The sequence below is a fragment of the Neofelis nebulosa genome, chromosome 4 (assembly GCF_028018385.1).
Source record: "Neofelis nebulosa isolate mNeoNeb1 chromosome 4, mNeoNeb1.pri, whole genome shotgun sequence".
In the NCBI taxonomy this organism is placed as follows: domain Eukaryota; kingdom Metazoa; phylum Chordata; class Mammalia; order Carnivora; family Felidae; genus Neofelis; species Neofelis nebulosa.
Window position 1 is genome coordinate 92,425,066 of NC_080785.1, and position 20,478 is coordinate 92,445,543.

The 20,478-nt window shown below is 35.6% G+C and overlaps 1 protein-coding gene across 3 annotated transcripts in view; it reads right to left on the reverse strand.

Annotated features, from left to right (window-relative positions):
• Positions 1-20,478, reverse strand: part of COG5 (component of oligomeric golgi complex 5) — a 336,271-nt gene that overhangs the window by 131,751 nt on the left and 184,042 nt on the right. For all 3 annotated transcript variants that reach the window (XM_058728763.1, XM_058728764.1, XM_058728762.1), the window contains exons 9-10: positions 19,514-19,626; positions 19,181-19,258 (exon numbers count right to left, since the gene is read on the reverse strand). In XM_058728763.1, coding sequence (XP_058584746.1) covers positions 19,181-19,258; positions 19,514-19,626 — 191 coding nt within the window. The remainder of the gene's footprint in view (positions 1-19,180; positions 19,259-19,513; positions 19,627-20,478) is intronic.

Sequence of the window (20,478 nt, forward strand, 5' to 3'; positions counted from 1 at the left end):
TACCATACACAAAAATAAACTCAAAATGAATGAAAGACCTAAATGTGAGACAGGAAACTATCAAAACCCTAGAGGAGAAAACCGGCAACAACCTCTTTGACCTCAGCCACAGCAATTTCTTCCTTGACACATCTCCAAAGGCAAGGGAATTAAAAACAAAAATGAACTATTGGGACCTTATCAAGATAAAAAGCTTCTGCACTGCAAAGGAAACAATCAACAAAACTAAAGGGCAACTGACGGAATGGGCAAAGATATTTGCAAATGACATATTGGATAAAGGGCTAGTATCCAAAATCGATAAAGAACTTAACCAAACTCAACACCCCAAAAACAAATAATCCAGTGAAGCAATGGGCAGAAGACATGAATAGATACTTTTCCAAAGAAGACATCCACATGGCTAACAGACACATGAAAAGATGCTCAAGGTCACTCATCATCAGGGAAATACAAATCAAAACCACACTGAGATATCACCTCACGCCAGTCAGAGTGGCTACAATGAACAACTCAGGAAACTACAGATGCTGGTGAGGATGTGGAGAAACGGAAACCCTCTTGCACTGCTGATGGGAATGCAAACTGGTGCAGCTGCTCTGGAAAACAGTATGGAGGTTCCTCAAAAATTTAAAAATAGAACTACCCTACAACCCAGTAATAACACTACTAGGAATTTATCTAGGGGATACAGGAGTGCTGATGCATAGGGGCACATGCACCCCAATGTTTATAGCAGTGCTTTCAACAATAGCCAAATTATAGAAAGAGTTTAAATGTCCATCAATTGATGAATAGATAAAGAAGACATGGTTTATATATACAATGGAATACTACTTGGCAATGAGAAAGAATGAAATCATGCCATTTGCAGCAATGTGAATGGAACTGGAAGGTATTATGCTGAATGAAGTAAGTCAGTCAGAGAAGGACAGATATCATATGTTTTCACTCATATGTGGATCTTGAGAAACTTAACAGAAGACCAGGGAGGAAGGGAAGGGGAAAATATAGTTACAAAAAAAGAGGGAGGAAGGCGAACCGTAAGAGACTCTTAAATACAAACTGAGGGTGGATGGGGGGTGGGGGAGAGGGGAAAATAGGTAATGGGCATTGAGATGGGTACTTGTTGGGATGAGCACTGGGTGTTGTATGTAACGATGAACCACGAGAATCTACCCCAAAATCAAGAGCACACTTTACACACTGTATGTTAGCCAATTTGACCATAAATTAAAAAAAAAAAAAAAAAAAAAAAAAAAGAATTCTTCTTTAGGTCTTCCTACAATAAGCTTTCCTTCTTCAGATACTTTAATACTGTACCACTATAAACTATTAAAGGATATTTTCTGTTAGTATTCCACAGAATATCATAACAAATAAGTCCCTTGAACAGAACAACTATGACTAGAAAGCAAAACCAGTGAGGAAAGAAGTCATCTAAAGGCAAGGACTATGTTACTTTACTGAACTTTTTATCCCAGTGCCCAGCAAAGCATTCAGTTACATTTTGTAAATATGCTCATTTCAGTATCAGATAGTATCTCCTTTCATAGGTCAAACGTGAATTAGAAATTTTATTTAAGCATTCCACAGGAAATGGAGAGCAAAATTTAAAAGAAAAGAGCTAGAGTGACTTTAAGGGTGTTTAAGCACTTTCAAAGCATTCGCATTTTTACTTGACTTCTGCTCACATATATCTATTCACTACAGCTACTATCAACTGCATGAACAGGATTCTAACCCATCTGCATGAAAGGTGAAAACAATTTAAATACTCAGCAATGTTCTAATTGTTTAACATAGAAAAAGGGTCTAGCATTACCACTTTGGCCAAAAATGATTAGTGTGTCGCACAGAACTTACACATTTTGGGTATTTTAACATTTATTATTATACAAACAAGTAATAATTACATCAGAGAGAGGATAGAAATATAAAGAGTTTATTCACTCAAATTAGGAAAAAAGTTTGGAGAGAACTTCCCCCCCACCCCGACATTGTTAAATGTGGTTGACAAGAGGTATTACAGATGACCCTAATCAGTACAAAATACAGAGTTGTGTTCATGTCCAGGACTCTCGAAGGCAAGCATTTGATACACAGTACGAAAAAGTTTATAAGCAAATAGTACAGAGAGAAAGACAAAAGAAGAGAGAGAGGGAAAGAACAGCCTAAAAGTTGGAACCACAATGAACGTATCAATCTTAAACTATAGGCAGTCATAGACTAGCTCAATTCTCCAGAGATAGTCATGCAGCTTTCTGATGATTCGGATAGGTCTAATATTTGTTTAAATGTGCAGAAAAGCAATAGGAATGAATTCCTCTGGCATATTTGAACTCTTATTTTCTTTCTTTCTTTCTCCCCCTCCCCCCATCTCTCTCTCTTCTTCCTTCCTTTCTCTTTTCTTTTTCTTTCTTTTCTCTTATTATGTTAGGTCGGCCCCTCCAGGACAATGTTGAGGAGAAGCAAGGATAGTGGGCATCTGGCCTTTTCCATGACTGTAAAGGTAATGCTTTTCACATTTTATCAATGAGAACAATGACTGTTAACAGTTTTATTAGATATCCTTTATCAATTTAAGAAACTTCCTTTCTCTTAGTTGGCTGGCACTTTTTATCATCATTAATTCTTTCTGTACTTCTGAGATAGTTGTATCTTTTTTACTTACTGCTGTGCTTGGTGTGCTAATATTTTAAGATTCTTTAATATTACATGCCTCAGCATGATTGGACTGTAATTTTCCTTTCCTGTAATCCTGAACTGGTTTTGGTATAAAGGTCATTTTAGTCTCATAATGAGTGAGGGAGTTTTCTTCTTCTCTAAGAAAACAACAACAGCAGCAAAACGACCTGTTCCTTGAACTTTTGGTAGAAGTTGCTTGAAAAACCATGAGACTACTGGTTTCTTGGTGGAAAGACTTTGAACTAGCAATTCAATTTCTTTGAAGGTTAAAGGACTATGCATAGTGTCTAATCTTACTTTAACAATTTTGGAAAAGTTCTATTTTTCTAGAAATGTGTCCGTTTCACCTGCCTTTTAAAATTAGTTGGCATATAATTTTTCATGGTATCTTTTTTCCCTTAAACTTTAATTATGAACGTATAGAAAAATTTTACACTTAGAGGAAAAGTTGCAGGAATAACCCCCACCCCCATTTCTACAGTTCACTCCAATTCACCACTTGATTACCAACATTGAGCCACATTTGCTTTATCACCATCACTCTCTCCCTCTCCTTTCCTCCTTCTCTCTCTCAAACATCTGAGAGTAAGTTGTACACATCAGAGCTCTGTACAACTAAATAATTAAGTGACTTCCTGATATAAAAACATTCTTCTAGATAACCATAATACAGTTATCAAACTTGGGATTTTTAACCTTGTTACATATATATCTAATATACCTTTCATATTCCAATTTCATGAACTGTCCAATGTTTTTTATAGCACTGTTTTTTTTCTGGAACAGGAATTAGACCAGCATCATATATTTTACAGTTAGCTGTCATATGTCTTTACATAAAGTCTTTCATACTATGGAACTACTCTTCAATCTTTGTGTTTTATATCACTGGTATTTTTAAGCAGTGAAGACTAGTTATCTTACAGAATGTCCCAAATTTGGATTTATCTTGTTTCCACATAATTAGACTCAGGTTAGGCATTTTTGTCTTGAATACAACATGAATAATCTGTTCTCAGCATATCATGTATATCTGCAAGGTAATGGGGGTTTTAATTTTGATTATGCAGTTAAAGTGCTGTTTGATTCTTCTACTGTATAGTTACTACCTTTCCTTTTGGAATTAGTAATTACTGGGAGACAGTTTAATATCATGTAAATATATTGCTCCTTATCAAAGTCCCCTTCTCCTAGATTTAGCATCCACTGATGATTATTGTCTGGATCAAATTTGACTATAATAGCTGCAAAACAGTTATCTTTTGGGGACACCTGGGTGGCTCAGTTGGCTAAGCATCTGACTTTGGCTCAGGTCATAATTGGTTTGTGAGGTTGAGCCCCACTGCACTGGTGGTATGGAACCTGCTTGGGATTCTCTCTCTCTCTCTCTCTCTCTCTCTCTCTCTCTCTCTCTCTCTCTCTTTCCCCTTCCCCTTCCCCACTTGCTCTCTCTCTCACACTCTCTCTCTCTCTCAAAATAAGTAAAAAAATACCAGTTACCTTTTAAATTTCATTGTTCTATCTTCCTTAACTGGCAGTCCATCGTAAGGAAGAGCTTTCCCTTTTCATTTGTCAGTCCATCATCTGTCTGTCTAGCCTGATATATGGACCTCTGAATTTTTATTTTACCCAATAGGTTAAAATCCACTACTGACCTTACTTGTTTTGATGATCAGTTTTGGAGCATTTCTTTACTTTCTAGCACAAGATATTCCATGTTCACCTTCAATTTTCTTAGCTCTAGGCCCAGAACCAGCAATTTCTTCAAATAACACTGATTTTATTTTGTTACCTTGTTTTGAGTTGGTGCAATACAAAATACATATTGTATCCTATACAATGTATATATTCTGAATACCAGCCCTTAATCAGATACATGACTTTCAGTGAATTTACAGTTGTGAACCATCAACACAATTCAGTTTTAGAATAATCCTGTCATCACAGAAGCTCCCTCTTTATCATACACACACCAAACCCTGCTCTAGCACCCAGTGACTATCATTTATCTGTCTTCTATCTATAGTTTTGCTTTTACAGAAATTTCATATAAACAAAATCCCACATTTTGAGTTTGACCACTTTCACTTATGTTTTGAAGGTTTATCCATGTAGTTTGATATATAAGTATTTTGTTCCCTCTTATTGTGGGATAGTTCTGCATTGTATAAATATACTACATTTTGTTCATCCATTGACCAGGTGATGGACATTTAGATTTTTTTCCAGTTTTGGTTATTGTGAATAAGGCTGCCAGAAACATTTGTGTATAGACCCTCTTTGTGGACACAGGTTTTCATTTCTCTTGGTAAGTATCTAGGAATGGAACTGTTGAATCATATGGTGAGTGTATACTGAGGAACGGACAAAATGCTTTCCAAAGGCACAACACTATTTGACATTTCCACCAGCAATACATGAGTGTTACAGTTTCTCCACATCTTCACCAACACTTGTTAATGGTAGTCATTTTGATTCCACTGGTTGTGCAGTGGAATCTCACTGTAGTTTGGATTTGCATTTTCCTTATGACTTATCTTGAGGTTTTATGTACATCATTATCCACTTGCATATCTTCTTAGTTAACAGTCTATTAATAACTTTTGCCCCCTTATAATTTCTCCCTTTTGTGGCTCCCCAACCTCCTCCACCGTACCTCTTCCTTATATAACCACTGATGGGTTTCCATCACAATAGAATAGTTGTATTTTCCAGAATTTTATATTCCAAGAAGTCCTTGTTTTGCATGGTACAGTGTTAACAAAAACTCATGCACATACAAAGCAAGGACATAGGTTCGAACCTGCATACATTTTAGTAAATATAATCCCATGTAAAGCAAAGACTGCCTTTACACAGAATTGTAGAATATATCCTTTTCTCTGTGGGGTCGTCCATTCAACATAAATTTGAGATTAATTCATGTTTTCACATGTATCAGTAGTTCATTTCTTTTTGTGGCTGATTATATTCCGTTATGTGGCTTTACCATGGTTTATCCATTAACATGTTATGGATACTTGGGTTATTCAAGGTTATCAGCTATTAAATAAAAAGCTGCTAGCAAACATTGGTATGCAAGTCTTTCGTGGATACACTCTTTCACGTCTCTAGGATTAATACATGGGGGTACACTGAGGAGTCACATACCAAGTGTATGTTTAACTTTTCAAGAATCTGCCAAACTGTCTTCCAAAGTGGTTGTACAAGTTTACGTTTCCCATCAGCAGCATATAAGAATTCCAGTCACTCTATAACCTCACCAGCACCAACACTTGGCACTGCCAGCCTTTAAAATTTTAGGTATGTGCTTATTTGACATCTATCTACCAAGTGTCTGGCTTTTGTCCCAGTCTAAAAACTGACAAGTTGCTTTGTGAGTTCTGAGAGTTCTTTTTAGACATAAATCCTTTATTCGATATATGATTTGCAAATATTTTCTCCCAGTCTATACCTTGTCTTGTATTCTCTTAATGAAGTGATTTGCAGAGCAGGAATTCTTCATCTTGATTAAGTCTCAAATATCAGGGTTGGAAAAAATAAAAAATAAACAAAAATAAAAATGAAATAAAATATCAGGGTTGCGGGTTTTTTTTTCTTTTATGGATCAAGCTTGTGGTGTTGCATTGAAGAAATCTTTGCCAATCCCAAGGTCACAAAGTTTTATTTTCTTCCTCCAATCAGTTTTAGAATTTTAAGTCTTACATTTCGGCACCCAAATGTTCCAGTGTTACTTGTTAAAAAGACTACTGTGTCACCACTGAATTGTCTTTGAAACTTGTTTTGAAAATCAGTTCTGCATATACACGTGAGTTTATTTTTGGACTTTCTATTCTGCATCAGTGGATCTAGGGTCTCTGACTTTACAACAACACCACACTTTCTTGAATAAGGTAGTTTTCTAAGTCCTGAAATCAGATAATGCTAAGCCTTTCAATTCGGCTTTTCGTTTTCAAAGCTGTGTTGGGTATCCCATGGCCTTTGTACTTCTATTTGAATTTTAGATTCAGCCTGTCAATTTCTCCAAAACATCTGTTGGGATTATAGATCTATTTGGCAAGAATGGATGTCTTAACAACAGTGAATCTACCAACCCATAAATAAGGTATCTCTCTTCGTTTAATTAGGTTTTAATTTCAGCAATTTTTACAGTTTTCAGTATACAGATGATATTCATCTTTTAACAGATTTATTCCTAAGTATTTCATATTCTTTGATGCAACTACATATGGAATTATTTTCAGTTCTCAATTGTACATTGCCAATATATAGAAATACAATTGACTTTTTTGTATTGATCTATATTCTGTAATCTTGTACTAAGTGACTTACTAGTTCTGGTAGCTTTTTATTATTTATTTAAAGATCCCATCAAATTTTCTACATAGATGATCATGTCATCTGTAAACAGAGACCATTTTACTTTTTCCTTTCCAAACTGGAAATCTTTTATTTCTTCTTCTATTCCACTAGCTAGGACAACATTAAATAGAAGCAGTGAGAACAGAAAGAAAACCTTGCCTTCTCCCTGATTTTAGGAGAGAAGCATTCAGTCCTCATGATTAAGTACGATTTTACCTGTTCCTTGTTCCTAAATGCCTTTTTTCAGGTTGAGAAAGCTCTTTTCTATTCCTAGTTTGCTAAGAGTTCTTATCAGGAACAGATGTTGGATTCTGTCAAATGCTTTTCCTTCATGTACTGAGATAATCATATGGTTTTTCTTTTTTAGTTTGCCAGCTTTCCTTTTCCAATTACAACCTTATATTAAAACCTCATTTAATCCTCCATAATTTTTAACCTCTCACATTTCCCATATTTTTAATTTATGCTGCATTCTGGATAAATTCATCAATTCTGTAAGCCTCCCTCCAATTTATTCTTTGACTTTATGCAATATCTGTTTAATCTATCTGCATTTTTATTTCAATGATTTTATTTTAAATTCCTAAATGTTCCGTTTGGTTCTTTTTAAAGAACTGGTCATTTTTTAAGAGTCTTTTGTTTCTCATTTTTTATTCCATTCTGTATTCTTTAAATATATCATAAACAGGTATTTTAGATTCTTTTTCAGATAATTCTAACTATGAAGTGCATAGTGTCCTTCAGAAGTCTGATAGGAGTCTAAGATCTGTTTTTCATTGCCTTCATTTTTTCCTACTGACTGACTGTCTTTCAATCATAGATTCTTGTTTATTTATACGGTTGGTGCCTTTTTTACTATGAGCTCTTACTTGGCTCACGTTACTATGTGCTCAATTCTGATGGCTAAAACGAAAAATGCTCTTCTCTACAGAGGATGTGCATTTGTTTCTTGTGGGAGTGAGATACTGTTACCAACAGAGAACCATGTTAGTCACCCACACAGGTCTTAGATTAATGCAACTCTGATAGGTTCATTTTAGAGCCCCAGAGCCTACTGGACTGATCCCGTCACTGACATGGGCATCTGACTTGAGGCCAACTCTGGCTTTTCCAATGACTTATAGCTCACAAATCCCCATTAAGTTTCAACTATTTTATCTGCTTCTGTATATGCATAAGTATATCTGTATATGCATCTTTGCCCCTCAGAGATTCTCTTATCTTTTGCAGGCCCAAAAGTGCATTGCATGTTATACCTCTCCAATTTACCTAGAATTTATTTTTATTGTAGTGAGAGGACTCTTCAGAAGATTTGGTCCCCAAAATAATAAAAGCAAAAACCTTCTACCCTTTATGGATGAGAGTATTTACTGATGATATCTGACTTAGACTCTGGCTTATTGCTACTTACTTTTTTAATCAAATTAAGATGTCACAGACAGATGAGTTAAGTAAGCATTTTTCTCAAAACATTAAAATATTTCATGTTTGAATGTCCTAAAATTTTTGAATCTTTAATCTTATCACCAAATCATTTCATATTTCTAAAAGAATAAAACGCATTCTTTTTCACAGTTAAAATTCTCATTAGTACTATAGCTGCTGAAAGCTCTGAACACATTCCAAATTTAGCCTAATACATCCTACACACATGATTACAAGACTTTGTTCGATGATAAAAATTCCTGGCTTAGAAAATGAAAGTATCCTATCTACTTTCTCACATACAAATAAACTGGCTTCATTCTGCAGATGAGAATCTACAACCTGTTTTCCACTGTGTGGATTCTGAATAATCTGTCAATAATTTGCTACACTCACTTTATCAGAATGATATATACAGTGTTGATGATTATATAGTGACACTAGAACTCTTCACTGCTGTTAAAAGATACCAAAATTGATAGGTATGAATATGCCTTTCAAATTATACAATAGACTGAAAATAAGTTTGTCTTAATAAATTAAGCAGCAGCAGAATTAGTTATCTTATCAAGGAATAGCTTTCAAAAAGCCTCTACATTTAAATTATATTCCTAAGATTGTTATACCTAATATAATTGGTCCAGTTTCATTTTAAACTCATGATATAAAAATACATCAAAAAGATGTAAAGGTGATATAAATGGGCTGAGTATAGTATGAACTATTCCATATTATAAACCAAAGAGAAACTATCAATTTAACCTTCAATAAATTTCAAAATATAGACTATTACTTATAAATATTTGAACATAAAAATTTTTAAAAAGTGTTCTAGGTAGATTCCAACTTAACTTTGCTAGAAATAATCTTCCTGAGGAAAAAAGCATTAATTTCCAAACAGATACTGTAGAAAGCATATAGCATAATTCTAATACTGTTTCATCTTGAATTATTTACAAATTTTATTTTTAATACATATATTCACAGGTTAGAAAGGCTAAAACCATTAAATTAGAAAGAACTTTCAATACCAAGACACATTCTTCTTAAAAATCTTGGAATTGCAAAAACTAGTAGTGTTAAAAAGAACTGTCTGTTCATAACCTTGTCCTCAAAAAGAGATTACACAAAGGTTTAGAGATTTGGGTCCAGGTATCATTCTTCAATGACCCAAAACACCAGATATATATCATCACCTACTCAAAAGTTTAAACTTCTCTGAAGATTTGAAGGGTCATTATTTGGGGACTCCAATTATCCTAGAAATCCTACACTTTCTACAAAGATTCTGTTGCCAACAATAATTATTTTCATTAGAATAATTATGTCCTTACGTGGTATTATGTAATTAGCAAAAATATTTGTTCATAGCTTTGTAATAAAGAAAAAGACTAAACAAATTATGGTAAATATAGTGATAGTTATGTGCTTTATCTGCAATATGTGATGGATATTTTTGAGGGGTTTTGTTCTGTTTTGTTACTTTTCTCTGGCTCTGGAAATTCCAAGTATTTAAGATCAAGTTATTTTGGGCTTTGCACAAAAGACCGATCTGTTTTGAATATACATGAGTACACTGAATTCCAAGAAGGACTTAAATTTTTTTCATAAACATTGCCGTAAAAGAACAAAGATCAACTAAACTGGAAATTTACATCAAAATTTATATATAAATATGTGTGTTGTATAGGACTACATTTTTAAATAGCCTAAGAAACAAAGATCAATCTTTACTGGTTTTTATTTTTAATTCAGTGAAAAATTTCATGAGTTAATATAATGATTGAATAAGATGAATGGTAACACTGCATGTGCATTTGCTTGCCTGTAAACATTAAGGACTGATATTAGTTATCCATTCCACCAGTAAATGTAAAGACTTAATAGCTATACAAGAGAGGGGAAGCTGGTGACAGAGTAGGATGACCCTAGGCTCTCCTAGTCCCATGAATACAAATAGATAACTATCAAATCATCCTAAATATCTGAGAAATTGACCTGTAGACTGGCGAAACAAACTCTACAACTAAAGAAGAGAAGAGGCCACTTGAAGAAAGTAGGAAGTGTGGAGACACAGTTTGGGAGAAAAACCAATCGTGGCCACTAAGGTGGAAAGGGAGCCACCACTGTAGAGAAGGGTGAGAGACACTAGCACACAGGAGGAGCATAGAGGGAAAATGAATCCCCAATAACAATTGGTTTGGAAAGCGAGAGGGGCTGAATTTCATGAGTTTTGCGACCAGCAGGACTTAACCTGGAGTACTAAAGATCAGCAGGTATGGCTTGGGGACAGCACAGAGGCACTGGGGCTGCTCTTGGAAAGAAGGCAGGCAAACAACCTGTGAACATACAGCATGGAAACAGCGATCTGAAGAGCACCAGGGGTACGAGTAGGGAGATTATCTGTTCATCTCAAAGCATGTCCTAGAAAGGCAGCATTCATCTCAAAGCATGTCCTAGAAAGGTAGCATTCAGGGAGAGAACCCATCAAGAACAAAGGCAACAGCTGGGACCATTTCCCTCCAGCAACCTCAGCATAAGCACAGAGCCACCTAGGGGAAGCAGCACAATACCCACACTCCCTACCTAACTTGCTTGCACCAAGCCATGCCCCCATGATGCGCCAGTGGAACTGCTCCTCCCAGTCACACTTGCCTCAGTCCCAGCAGGCCCTCTCCCCCAGAAGACCAGTCCAAACCCCTTAAACACCATGTCTCCCAACCTGGGAATTTTGCAGGGCCTTGCTTCCAGCAGCAGTGCCAACAGGTCTCATTTCAAAAGCAGACCAGAACACAGTTAAAATGCGCCACATTCAGGCCAGGGGCCAAACACAGCCCATAACACACAAAGACAGCCTCTGCAGATGACTGGCATGAAAGAAAAGGCAGCTAGGACACAATAGCTGATCACACAGAGTACACATTGGACACACTCCCAGAAGTACCAAGCCCTAGGAAACAAGAAAGCTACACAGCAGGGCACTGTTGGACTTCTTCTTCATGAGGCCATTACCTTCAAGGACAGGAGACATAAGTGACTTTCCTAACACAGAGAAATAGGCACAGAGACTTAAGACAAAAGGAGAAGACAGGGAAATTGAACCCAAATGAAAAATCCAGGACAAGACAATGGCCAGAGATCTAGGAAAAACAGATATAAGTAACATGCCTGATAGAGAATTTAAAGTAAGTATCATAAGGATACTTACTAGACTTGAGATAAGAGTGGAAGACCTAAGTGAGACCCTGAACACAGAGATATGGAATACCATAGCAAAGATAAAGGGCTCAATAAATGCAGTGAGAAACACACATGATGGAATGAACAGCATGCTAGAAGAAGCAGAGGAACAAATCAATGACCTAGAAGACAGAGTAATGGAAAGTAATCAAGCTGAACACAGAAAAAAGAATAATGGAAAATAAGAGTAGACTTAGGGAACTCAGTGACTCTAAGATAGTAACATTCACATTATAAGGAGTCCTAGAAGACAACAACAAAGAAAACGAGGCATTAAGTTTATTTGAAGAGACAATAGCTGAAAACTACCCTAATCTAGGGAAGCAAACAAATATCCAGAACCAGTAGGCATAGAGAACCTCCAACAAAATCAACAAAAAGATCCACACCAAGACATATTACAGTTAAAATGGCAAAATATAGTAAAGAAAAAATTTTTAAAGGAAAAGAACAGTTACATAAAAGGGAAACTCCCTAAAGCTACCAGGGGCTTTTCAGCACAAACTTTCCAAGCAAGAAGGGAATGGTGTGACATAGTCAATGTACTGAATGGATAAAACCTGCAGCCAAGAATATTCTATCCAGCAAGGCTATCATTCAGAATACAAAGAGAGATAAAGATTTTGTCAGACAAACAAAAACTCACAGAGTCCATGACTGCTAAACCAGCAAAGCAAAGCAGAAATATTAAAAGGGACTCTAGGGGCACCTGAGTGGCTGAGTTGGTTAGGTATCTGACTATTGATTTTGGCTCAGGTCATGATCTCATGGTTCATGGGATCAAGCTCTGTGCTGGGCTCTGCCCTGACAGAGTGGAGCCTGTTTGGAATTCTCTCTCTCCCTCTCTGCCCCTACTCTACTTCAGTTCTCTCTCTCTCTCTCTCTCTCTCTCTCTCTCTCTCTCTCTCTCTCTCTCTCTCTCTCTCAAAAAAAAAAAAAAAATGCAAAAAATAATAAAGGAGGTTCTATCAGTAAAAAGGAGAGACCAAAGTGACAGTATGAAGATAGAAAACACAAAAATAAAAATAAATTTGTCAATTATCAGTCAAGGAGCTCACAAAATACAAGAATGTGAAATATGACAACATATACCTAAAATGTGGGGAGAAGTAAAAGAAGGGTTCAAACTTAAATAACCATCAACTTAATATAGACTGCTATATACAGAATATGTTACATACAAACCCAATGGTAACCACAAATCAAAAAACCACAAATAAATATGCAAAGACTAAAGAGAAAGAAATCCAAAAAATCACTAAAGAAAACAATCAAATTATGAAAGACAAGAAAGGATCAGAGGAAAGTCTCCACAAACAACCACAAAACAGGTAAAAATGGTAATACATACATATGTATCAATAATTACTTTGAATGTAAATGGACTGAATGCTCTCATCAAGACAGAGAGTGACAGAATGGATAAAAAAAACAAGACCCATCTATATGCTACCTACACGAAACTCCTTTAGAAAGAAAGACGCCTGCAGATTTAAAGGGAGAGGATGGATAAACATCAAGCATGCAAACGGATGCCAAAAAAAAAGATGGAGTAGCAATACCTATGTCAGACAACATAGACTTTAAAATGAAGACTGTAACAAGAGACAAAGACAGTAGATAATCATAAAGCAGTCAATCCCACAAGAAGATAAAACACTGTACATATTTATGCATCCAAATACATAAAACAGTTAATAACATAATTTATAATAATATAATAATAGTAGGGGACTTAAAATTTTTTGTTAATGTTTATTTTTAAGGGAGAGAGAAAGAGACAGAATGCGAGCAGGGGAGGGGCAGAGAGAGGGGGAGACACAGAATCCGAAGCAGGCTCCAGGTGCTGCTGAGCTGTCGTCACAGAGCCCATCACGGGGCTTGAACTCACAAACTGTGAGGTCATGACCTGAGCTAAAGTCAGACGCTCAACTGACTGAGTCACCCAGGTGCCCCATAACAGTAGGGGACTTTAACACTCCCCTTACATCAACAGATTACTTAAACAAAATCAACAAATAAACAATGGCTTTAAATGACAAACTGGACCAGATGGATTTAACAGACATATTCAGAGCATTCCATCCTCAAGCAGAATACAGATTCTTTTCAAGAGCCCATGGAACCTTCTCCAGAATTGATCACCTATCAGCCCACAAAACTAGCCTCAACAAATTCACAGTCAAGTCATACGAGGCAACTTTTCTGACCACAAAAATAGGAAACTAGAAATCAACCACAAGAAAAAATCTGGAAAGTACACAAATACATTGAGGCTAAATAACAGATTACTACAGAATAAATGGGTCAGCCTGAAAATAAAAGAATAAAAATGTACATGGAAACAAATGAAAATGAAAATACAATGATACAAAACCTCTGAGATGTAGCAAAAGCAGTTCTAAGAGGTAAGTATAAAGCAATGCAGGCCTAACTAAGAAGCAAGAAAAATCTCAAATAAACAGTCTGACCTTACACCTAAAGGAGCTAGGAAAAGAACAGCAAAGAAAATCTAACACCAGTGAAAGGAAGGAAATAATAAAGATTAGAGCAGAAATAAATGATATAGAAACTAAAAAAAAACAACAAAAAAAACAGATCAATGAAAGCAGGAGCTGGTTCTTTGAAAAGTATCAGTAAAATTGATAAACCTCTAGTCAAACTTATCAAGAAAAAAAGATAAATAATTCAAATTTTAAAAATCGTAAATGAGATGGGAGCCTGGGTGGCTCAGTGTGGTAAGCGTCCAACTTCCCTAGATTTCGGCTCAGGTCATGATCTCACAGTATGTGGAATTGAGCCATGCATTGGGCTATGTGCTGACAGCGTGGAGCCTGCTTGGAATTCTCTCTCTCCCGCACTCTCTGCCCCTCTCCCATTCACACTCTTTCTCAAAATTAATAAATAAACTTAAAAAAAATCACAAATGAAGGAGGAGAAATAACAACCAACACCATAGAAATACAAACAATTAGAAGAAAATATTATGAAAAACTATATGCCACCAAGGTGGGCAACCTAGAAGAAATGGATAAATTCCTAGAAACATATAAACTACCAAAACTGAAACTGGAAGAAATAGAAAACTTGAACAGACCAATAACCTGCGAAGAAACTGACTCAATAATCCAAAAATTCCCAACAAACAAAGTCCAGGAACAGAGGGCTTCAAAGGCGAATTCTACCAAGTATTTAAAGAAAAGTTAATACTTATTTTTCTCAAAGTACTCTAAAAAAACAGAAAGTAAGGGGGCACCTGGCTGGCTCAGTTGGTTAAGTGTCGAACTCTTGGTTTTGGCTCAGGTCACGATCTCAGTTTCAGGAGTTGGAGCCCCACATTGGAATTGGTGCTGGCAGTGTGAAGCCTGCTTGGGATTCTCTCTCTTTCTCTTTCTCTTTCTCTTTCTCTCTCTCTCCCCCCTCCCTTGCTCTCTGCCCCTCCCCTACTCATGCTGTCTCTCTCTCTCTCTCTCAAAATAAATAAATAAACTTAAAAAATATATATGGTTTAAAAAAATAGAACAGAAGGAAAACTTCCAAATTCATTCTGAGGCCAACATTACCGTGATCTCAGAACCAGATAAAGACACCACTAAAAAAGAAAACTATAGGCCAATATCTCTGATGAACATAGATGCAAAAATCCTCAGCAAAATACTAACACACTGAATCCAACAATACATTAAAAAAATCATTCACCACAATCAAGTGTGATTTATTCCTGGGTTGCCAGGATGGTTCAATATTCATAAATCAATGTGACACATCACATCAATAAAAGAAAGTATAAGAATGATATTATCATTTAAATAGATGCAGAAAAAGCACTTGACAAAGTACAACATCCATTCATGATAAAAACCCTTAACAAAGTAGGTTTAGAAGGAACACACCTCAACATAATAAAGGCCATCTGAAAAACCCACTGCTAACATCATCCTCAATGGTAAAAAACTGAGAGCCTTTCCCTGAAGGTCAGGAATATGACAAGGATGTCCACTCTTGTCACTTTTATTCAACACAGTACTGGAAGTCCTACCCATAGTAATCAGACAACGAAAAGATATAAATGGCATCCAAATTGGTAAGGAAGAAGTCAAACTTTCACTACTTTCAGACAACATGATACTATATATATAGGTAACGTAAATACTACCCCACAAAACTGCTAGAACTGATAAATAAACTCTGTAAATTTGAAGGATACAAAATCAATGTACATAAATTTATTGCATTTCTATATACCAATAATGAATCAGCGGAAAGGGAAATTAAGAAAACAATCCCACTTACAATTGCGCCCAAAAGCATAAGAAACCTAGGAATAAATCTAACCAAAGAAGTGAAAGACCTATACTCTGAAAACTATAAAACACTGATGAAAGGAACTGAAGAGGACACAAAGAAATGGAAAGATATTCCATGCTCATGGAAGAACAGATATTGTTAAAATACCTATACTACCATAACAATCTATACATTTAATGCAATCCCTATCAAAATACCAACAGCATTTTTCACAGAACTAGAACAATCCTAAAATTTGTATAGAACCACAGAAGACCCCAAATAGTCAAAGCAATCTTGAAAAAGACAGACAAAGCTGGAAGCATCACAATTTTGGACTTCAGGTTATATAACAAAGCTGCAGCAATCAAAACAGTATGGTAGTGGCACAAAAACAGATACACAGATCAATAGAAAACAATACAAAACCCAGAAATAAACACACAATTATATGGTCAATCTTCAACAAAGTAGGAAAGAAAATGCAGAGAGAAAAAATAGTTTCTTCAACAAATCTTGCTGGGAAAACTAGACAGCTACATGTAAAAGAATGAAAGCAGACAACTTCCTTACCCATACGCAAAAATAAATTCAAAATGGATTAAAGACCTAAATGTGAGACCTGAAACAACAAAAATCCTACAAGAGACAGAAACAATAACTTCTCTGACATTGGCTGTAGCAACTTTTTCTAGATAGGTTCCCTGAGGCCAGGGAAACAAAAGCAAAAATAAACTATTGGGGACTACATCAAAATAAAAAGCTTCTACACAGGGAAGGAAATATTAAAACTAAAAGGCAACCTAAGAAAGGGAAAAGATATTTGCAAATGACACATCTGGTTGGTATCCAAAATTTACAAAGAACTTACAAAGCTCAATACCCAAAAATCAAATAATCCAATTTAAAAATGGGCAGAAGATATGAACAGACATTTCTCTAAAGAAGTCATACAAATGGCGAACAGACACATCAAAAGACGCTCATCGTCCTTTACCATCAGGGAAATGCAAATCAAAACTACAATGCACTATCACCTCACACCTGCCAGAAGGGCTAAAACCAACAATGAGAAATATCAGGTGTTGGTGAGGATATGGACAAAAAGGAACCTCGTGCCCTGTTAAAGGGAATACAAACTGATGCAGCCACTCGGGAAAATGTATGGAGGTTCCTCAAAGTTAAAAATTGAATTATCCTACAATCCGGCAATCACACTACTGGGTATTTACCCAAGAAAACAAAAAAACACTAATTCAAAGGGATACATACACCCATCTGTTTACAGCAACATTATTTACAATAGCCAAATTATGGAAGCAGCCCAAATGTCCACTGACTGATGAATGGATAAACAAAATGTGGAGTGTATGGATATACATATAACATATATACATATAATATATATGTGTGTGTATACATATATGTGTATATACATACACATATAATGAAATATTATTCAGCCATAAAAAAGAATGAAATCTTGCCATTTGCAATGACATGAATGGACCTAGGGAGTATAATGGTAAGCAAAATAACACAGTGAAAGACAAATACCGCATGGTTTCATTCACGTGTTTAAAAAACAAAACAAAGAAGCAAAGGGGAAAGAGAGAGAGAGAGAGAGATAGAGAAACCAAGAAACAGACTCTTAACTCTAGAGAGCAAATTGATGGTTACTACAAATGAGGCGGGTGGGAGGAGGGGATGGGTTAAATAGGTGAAGGGGATTAAGGAGTGTACTTGTTGATGAGCACCACATGATGTATGGAATTGCTGACACACTGTATGTTCACTAAGTGGAATTTTAAAAATTGTAAAAAATTAATTACTATGCAAATTGACAAAAGCATCTTATTATTTCTTTCATACAATTAAAAGCCAAATATGAAGCAGAATAATGTAAGTAGGCATATACCAACATAAGTATACATATACGCAAAAATGAGTTTATACAGCAGGTCTGAGATTGCTATAGTTAAAAATGCCTAATTGCAAGGCTGGTCCTTGGCTGGTACTTGGGACTTGGATTTTAAGAGGGTCCTCATGGTTGTCAGTTAAGAATGCTCGCTATACCTAAACTGTTTGTACCAATAATGTGGTCTACACCAAACAGCTGCTTTTCTTTCAGGAGTCTGGAATATTGGTACATGCTAGGCTAACTGACTCTTGATGAGAACCCTGAACTCCTACGTGCAAGATGAACTTCCCCAGAGGACATTTTATGCATGCTGTTGCTAGATGAATTAAAGGTATCCTATCTCTCTCCTGTAAAAGAAGACCCTTGGAAGCTTTCAGTTGGTTACCTCTGGACTTCATCCTATATGCCTTTTTCCTATTGCTGATTTTCCTTTCTTGAAGTTGATTTTGGTTCCTATCCTTTCGCTGTAATAAATCATAGCCAGAAGCACAACTATATGCTGAATGCTGTGAATTCTCTAACAAATAACCAAACTTGGGGGTGGTCTTAGAGATCCGTAACATAATATATAAATGCCTAAATTTTGAACTTACAAAGGACACTATACCATAACACTGGAAATTTAGAGAATTTTTTTCTTTGGAACACTTATCTGTCAAGATTAAATGATAAATAGAATAATCCCTCTGTATTATTCCTTATCAAAAACATATCAAGATGAATAAATAAAATGTAGAGTCAGAGATTTCTATGCATGGAAGGAATTCTTATAGCTCATGAGGCCAGTGTATTGGTGGATAACAGAAGGGAGAATTTCAGAATATGAAAAATGAATACAGCAATGTGCTTTATAGGAAAAATTAACAACCGAATGGATCTTACCATTCCATTTTCAGTAAAGACTATAAGACATTATAATAACCACCAATTAAACCTCTTATTTACCCAAAATTTTCATCTTATTCTCTAGTGGAACTTTTAAAAACATTTACAATAAATCATTTATATGATGGAAAATTAGAAATTAGTTTATGCATTTCAGAAATTAGCCTATCAAATGCATTACTGGTAGTATTTACTCAATAAACAAATGTGCTTATACATATACTAAAAAGAAAGTTTGTTGTTGTCGAGAAATCAATTCCTATGGCTATTTGACATGTAGCCAGTCTGTAAGGTAGGAACACAAACAATGCTGGCTCATTTCTCCCTGCATTCTTCAATAAAGAGATAAAAAATATTTTCATCTAAACATACCTTAACTACTTCTTCAATGAACCAAATATGAGAAACAGGATCTCTCTTCTTGGCTAATATTTTTTGTAGATGTTGTACCTAAAAAAGGCAGAGAGGGGGAGATTGTATACAATTGGGTATTTTCAAATGAAACAAATGTAAAGCTTAGGTACTAGAAATAGCAAGGGAAGGAAAGAGGCATTTTGCTAGAGTTATTCTATCAATATTATAATCAGCTAATGTAGGTATTTTGAATGCTCAGGGATTTTAAGATAGCTGACCAACGTCACACAACTTGGCGCAACAAGGCATTAATCCATAATTAATGTTCTTTCCACTCTCTAAAATTCTTACCTGTCCACAAACAGTACAAATATGATCCACAAGTTTCTCCATATTAGTCCAGAGAGAAGCACGAAAAGCTGCAGTGTTTCCTGGGGTTGGCATAGTTGAGCGTCCCGGTCCCCCTGTTTATGAGTGACAAAGAAGTATGAAAAATAAAACTTTTCAAATAAAAGAAAATATGTTAATACAAAAAGCATATCCAAGCTTAAAAAAAAGTAAGAAGTTCCTTCTTTAAGGAATAATTTCTTATGAGGAATATAAAAAAGCATCCTAACCTTTAATGTTTAAGAAAGGAAGGAAAATAAGATCACACACTCGGGCACACCACACACATGAGATAAAACACAAAACAGAAATTAATGAAAATAGTTTTCTACAAGTGGTGGCGGGAGTGGTAGGAGACAAGGTGAAAGCAGGGATAGAAGTAGGAGTCTTTATGAGGCATATAAATGTTTTACCTATTTCAAAATAAATTTAAGTTTAAATAGAATGAAAAAAGCAAACTCTAAAACAAAATGCAAATAAATACAGAAACAAATGAAACCAACTATACATCAAACTCATAATACAACCACAGAGGGGAAAACAATTAATTCAAGTAATGTTTAATTATGGAACCCTAACTTTAGTGAGATAGATTTTAGAGGCAAAAAGAATTTACAGTACTTAGTGGATTTGTTGCTGGATGTGATACTGGTGTAGCCATCCTGAAATTACTTTGAGTTCATTTTGCAAAGTGTAAATGAAGGTTCTCCCCATAAACAGAATAAAGATACAAATATGTAATGAGGATTAGAGGTATTTCTTGACTCTGTCCACTGAAAGGGCAAGGAGACAGTGATTCCTAAATAGAAATGAGTATACCAAGTGCCCAAATTATGACTTGCATGCACCATTCCCCTTCCCCAGTAAAATAAACCATGGCTCACTGAAGAAAAGGGTGATTCCACATTTGGAGCAGTGAAAACAGAAGA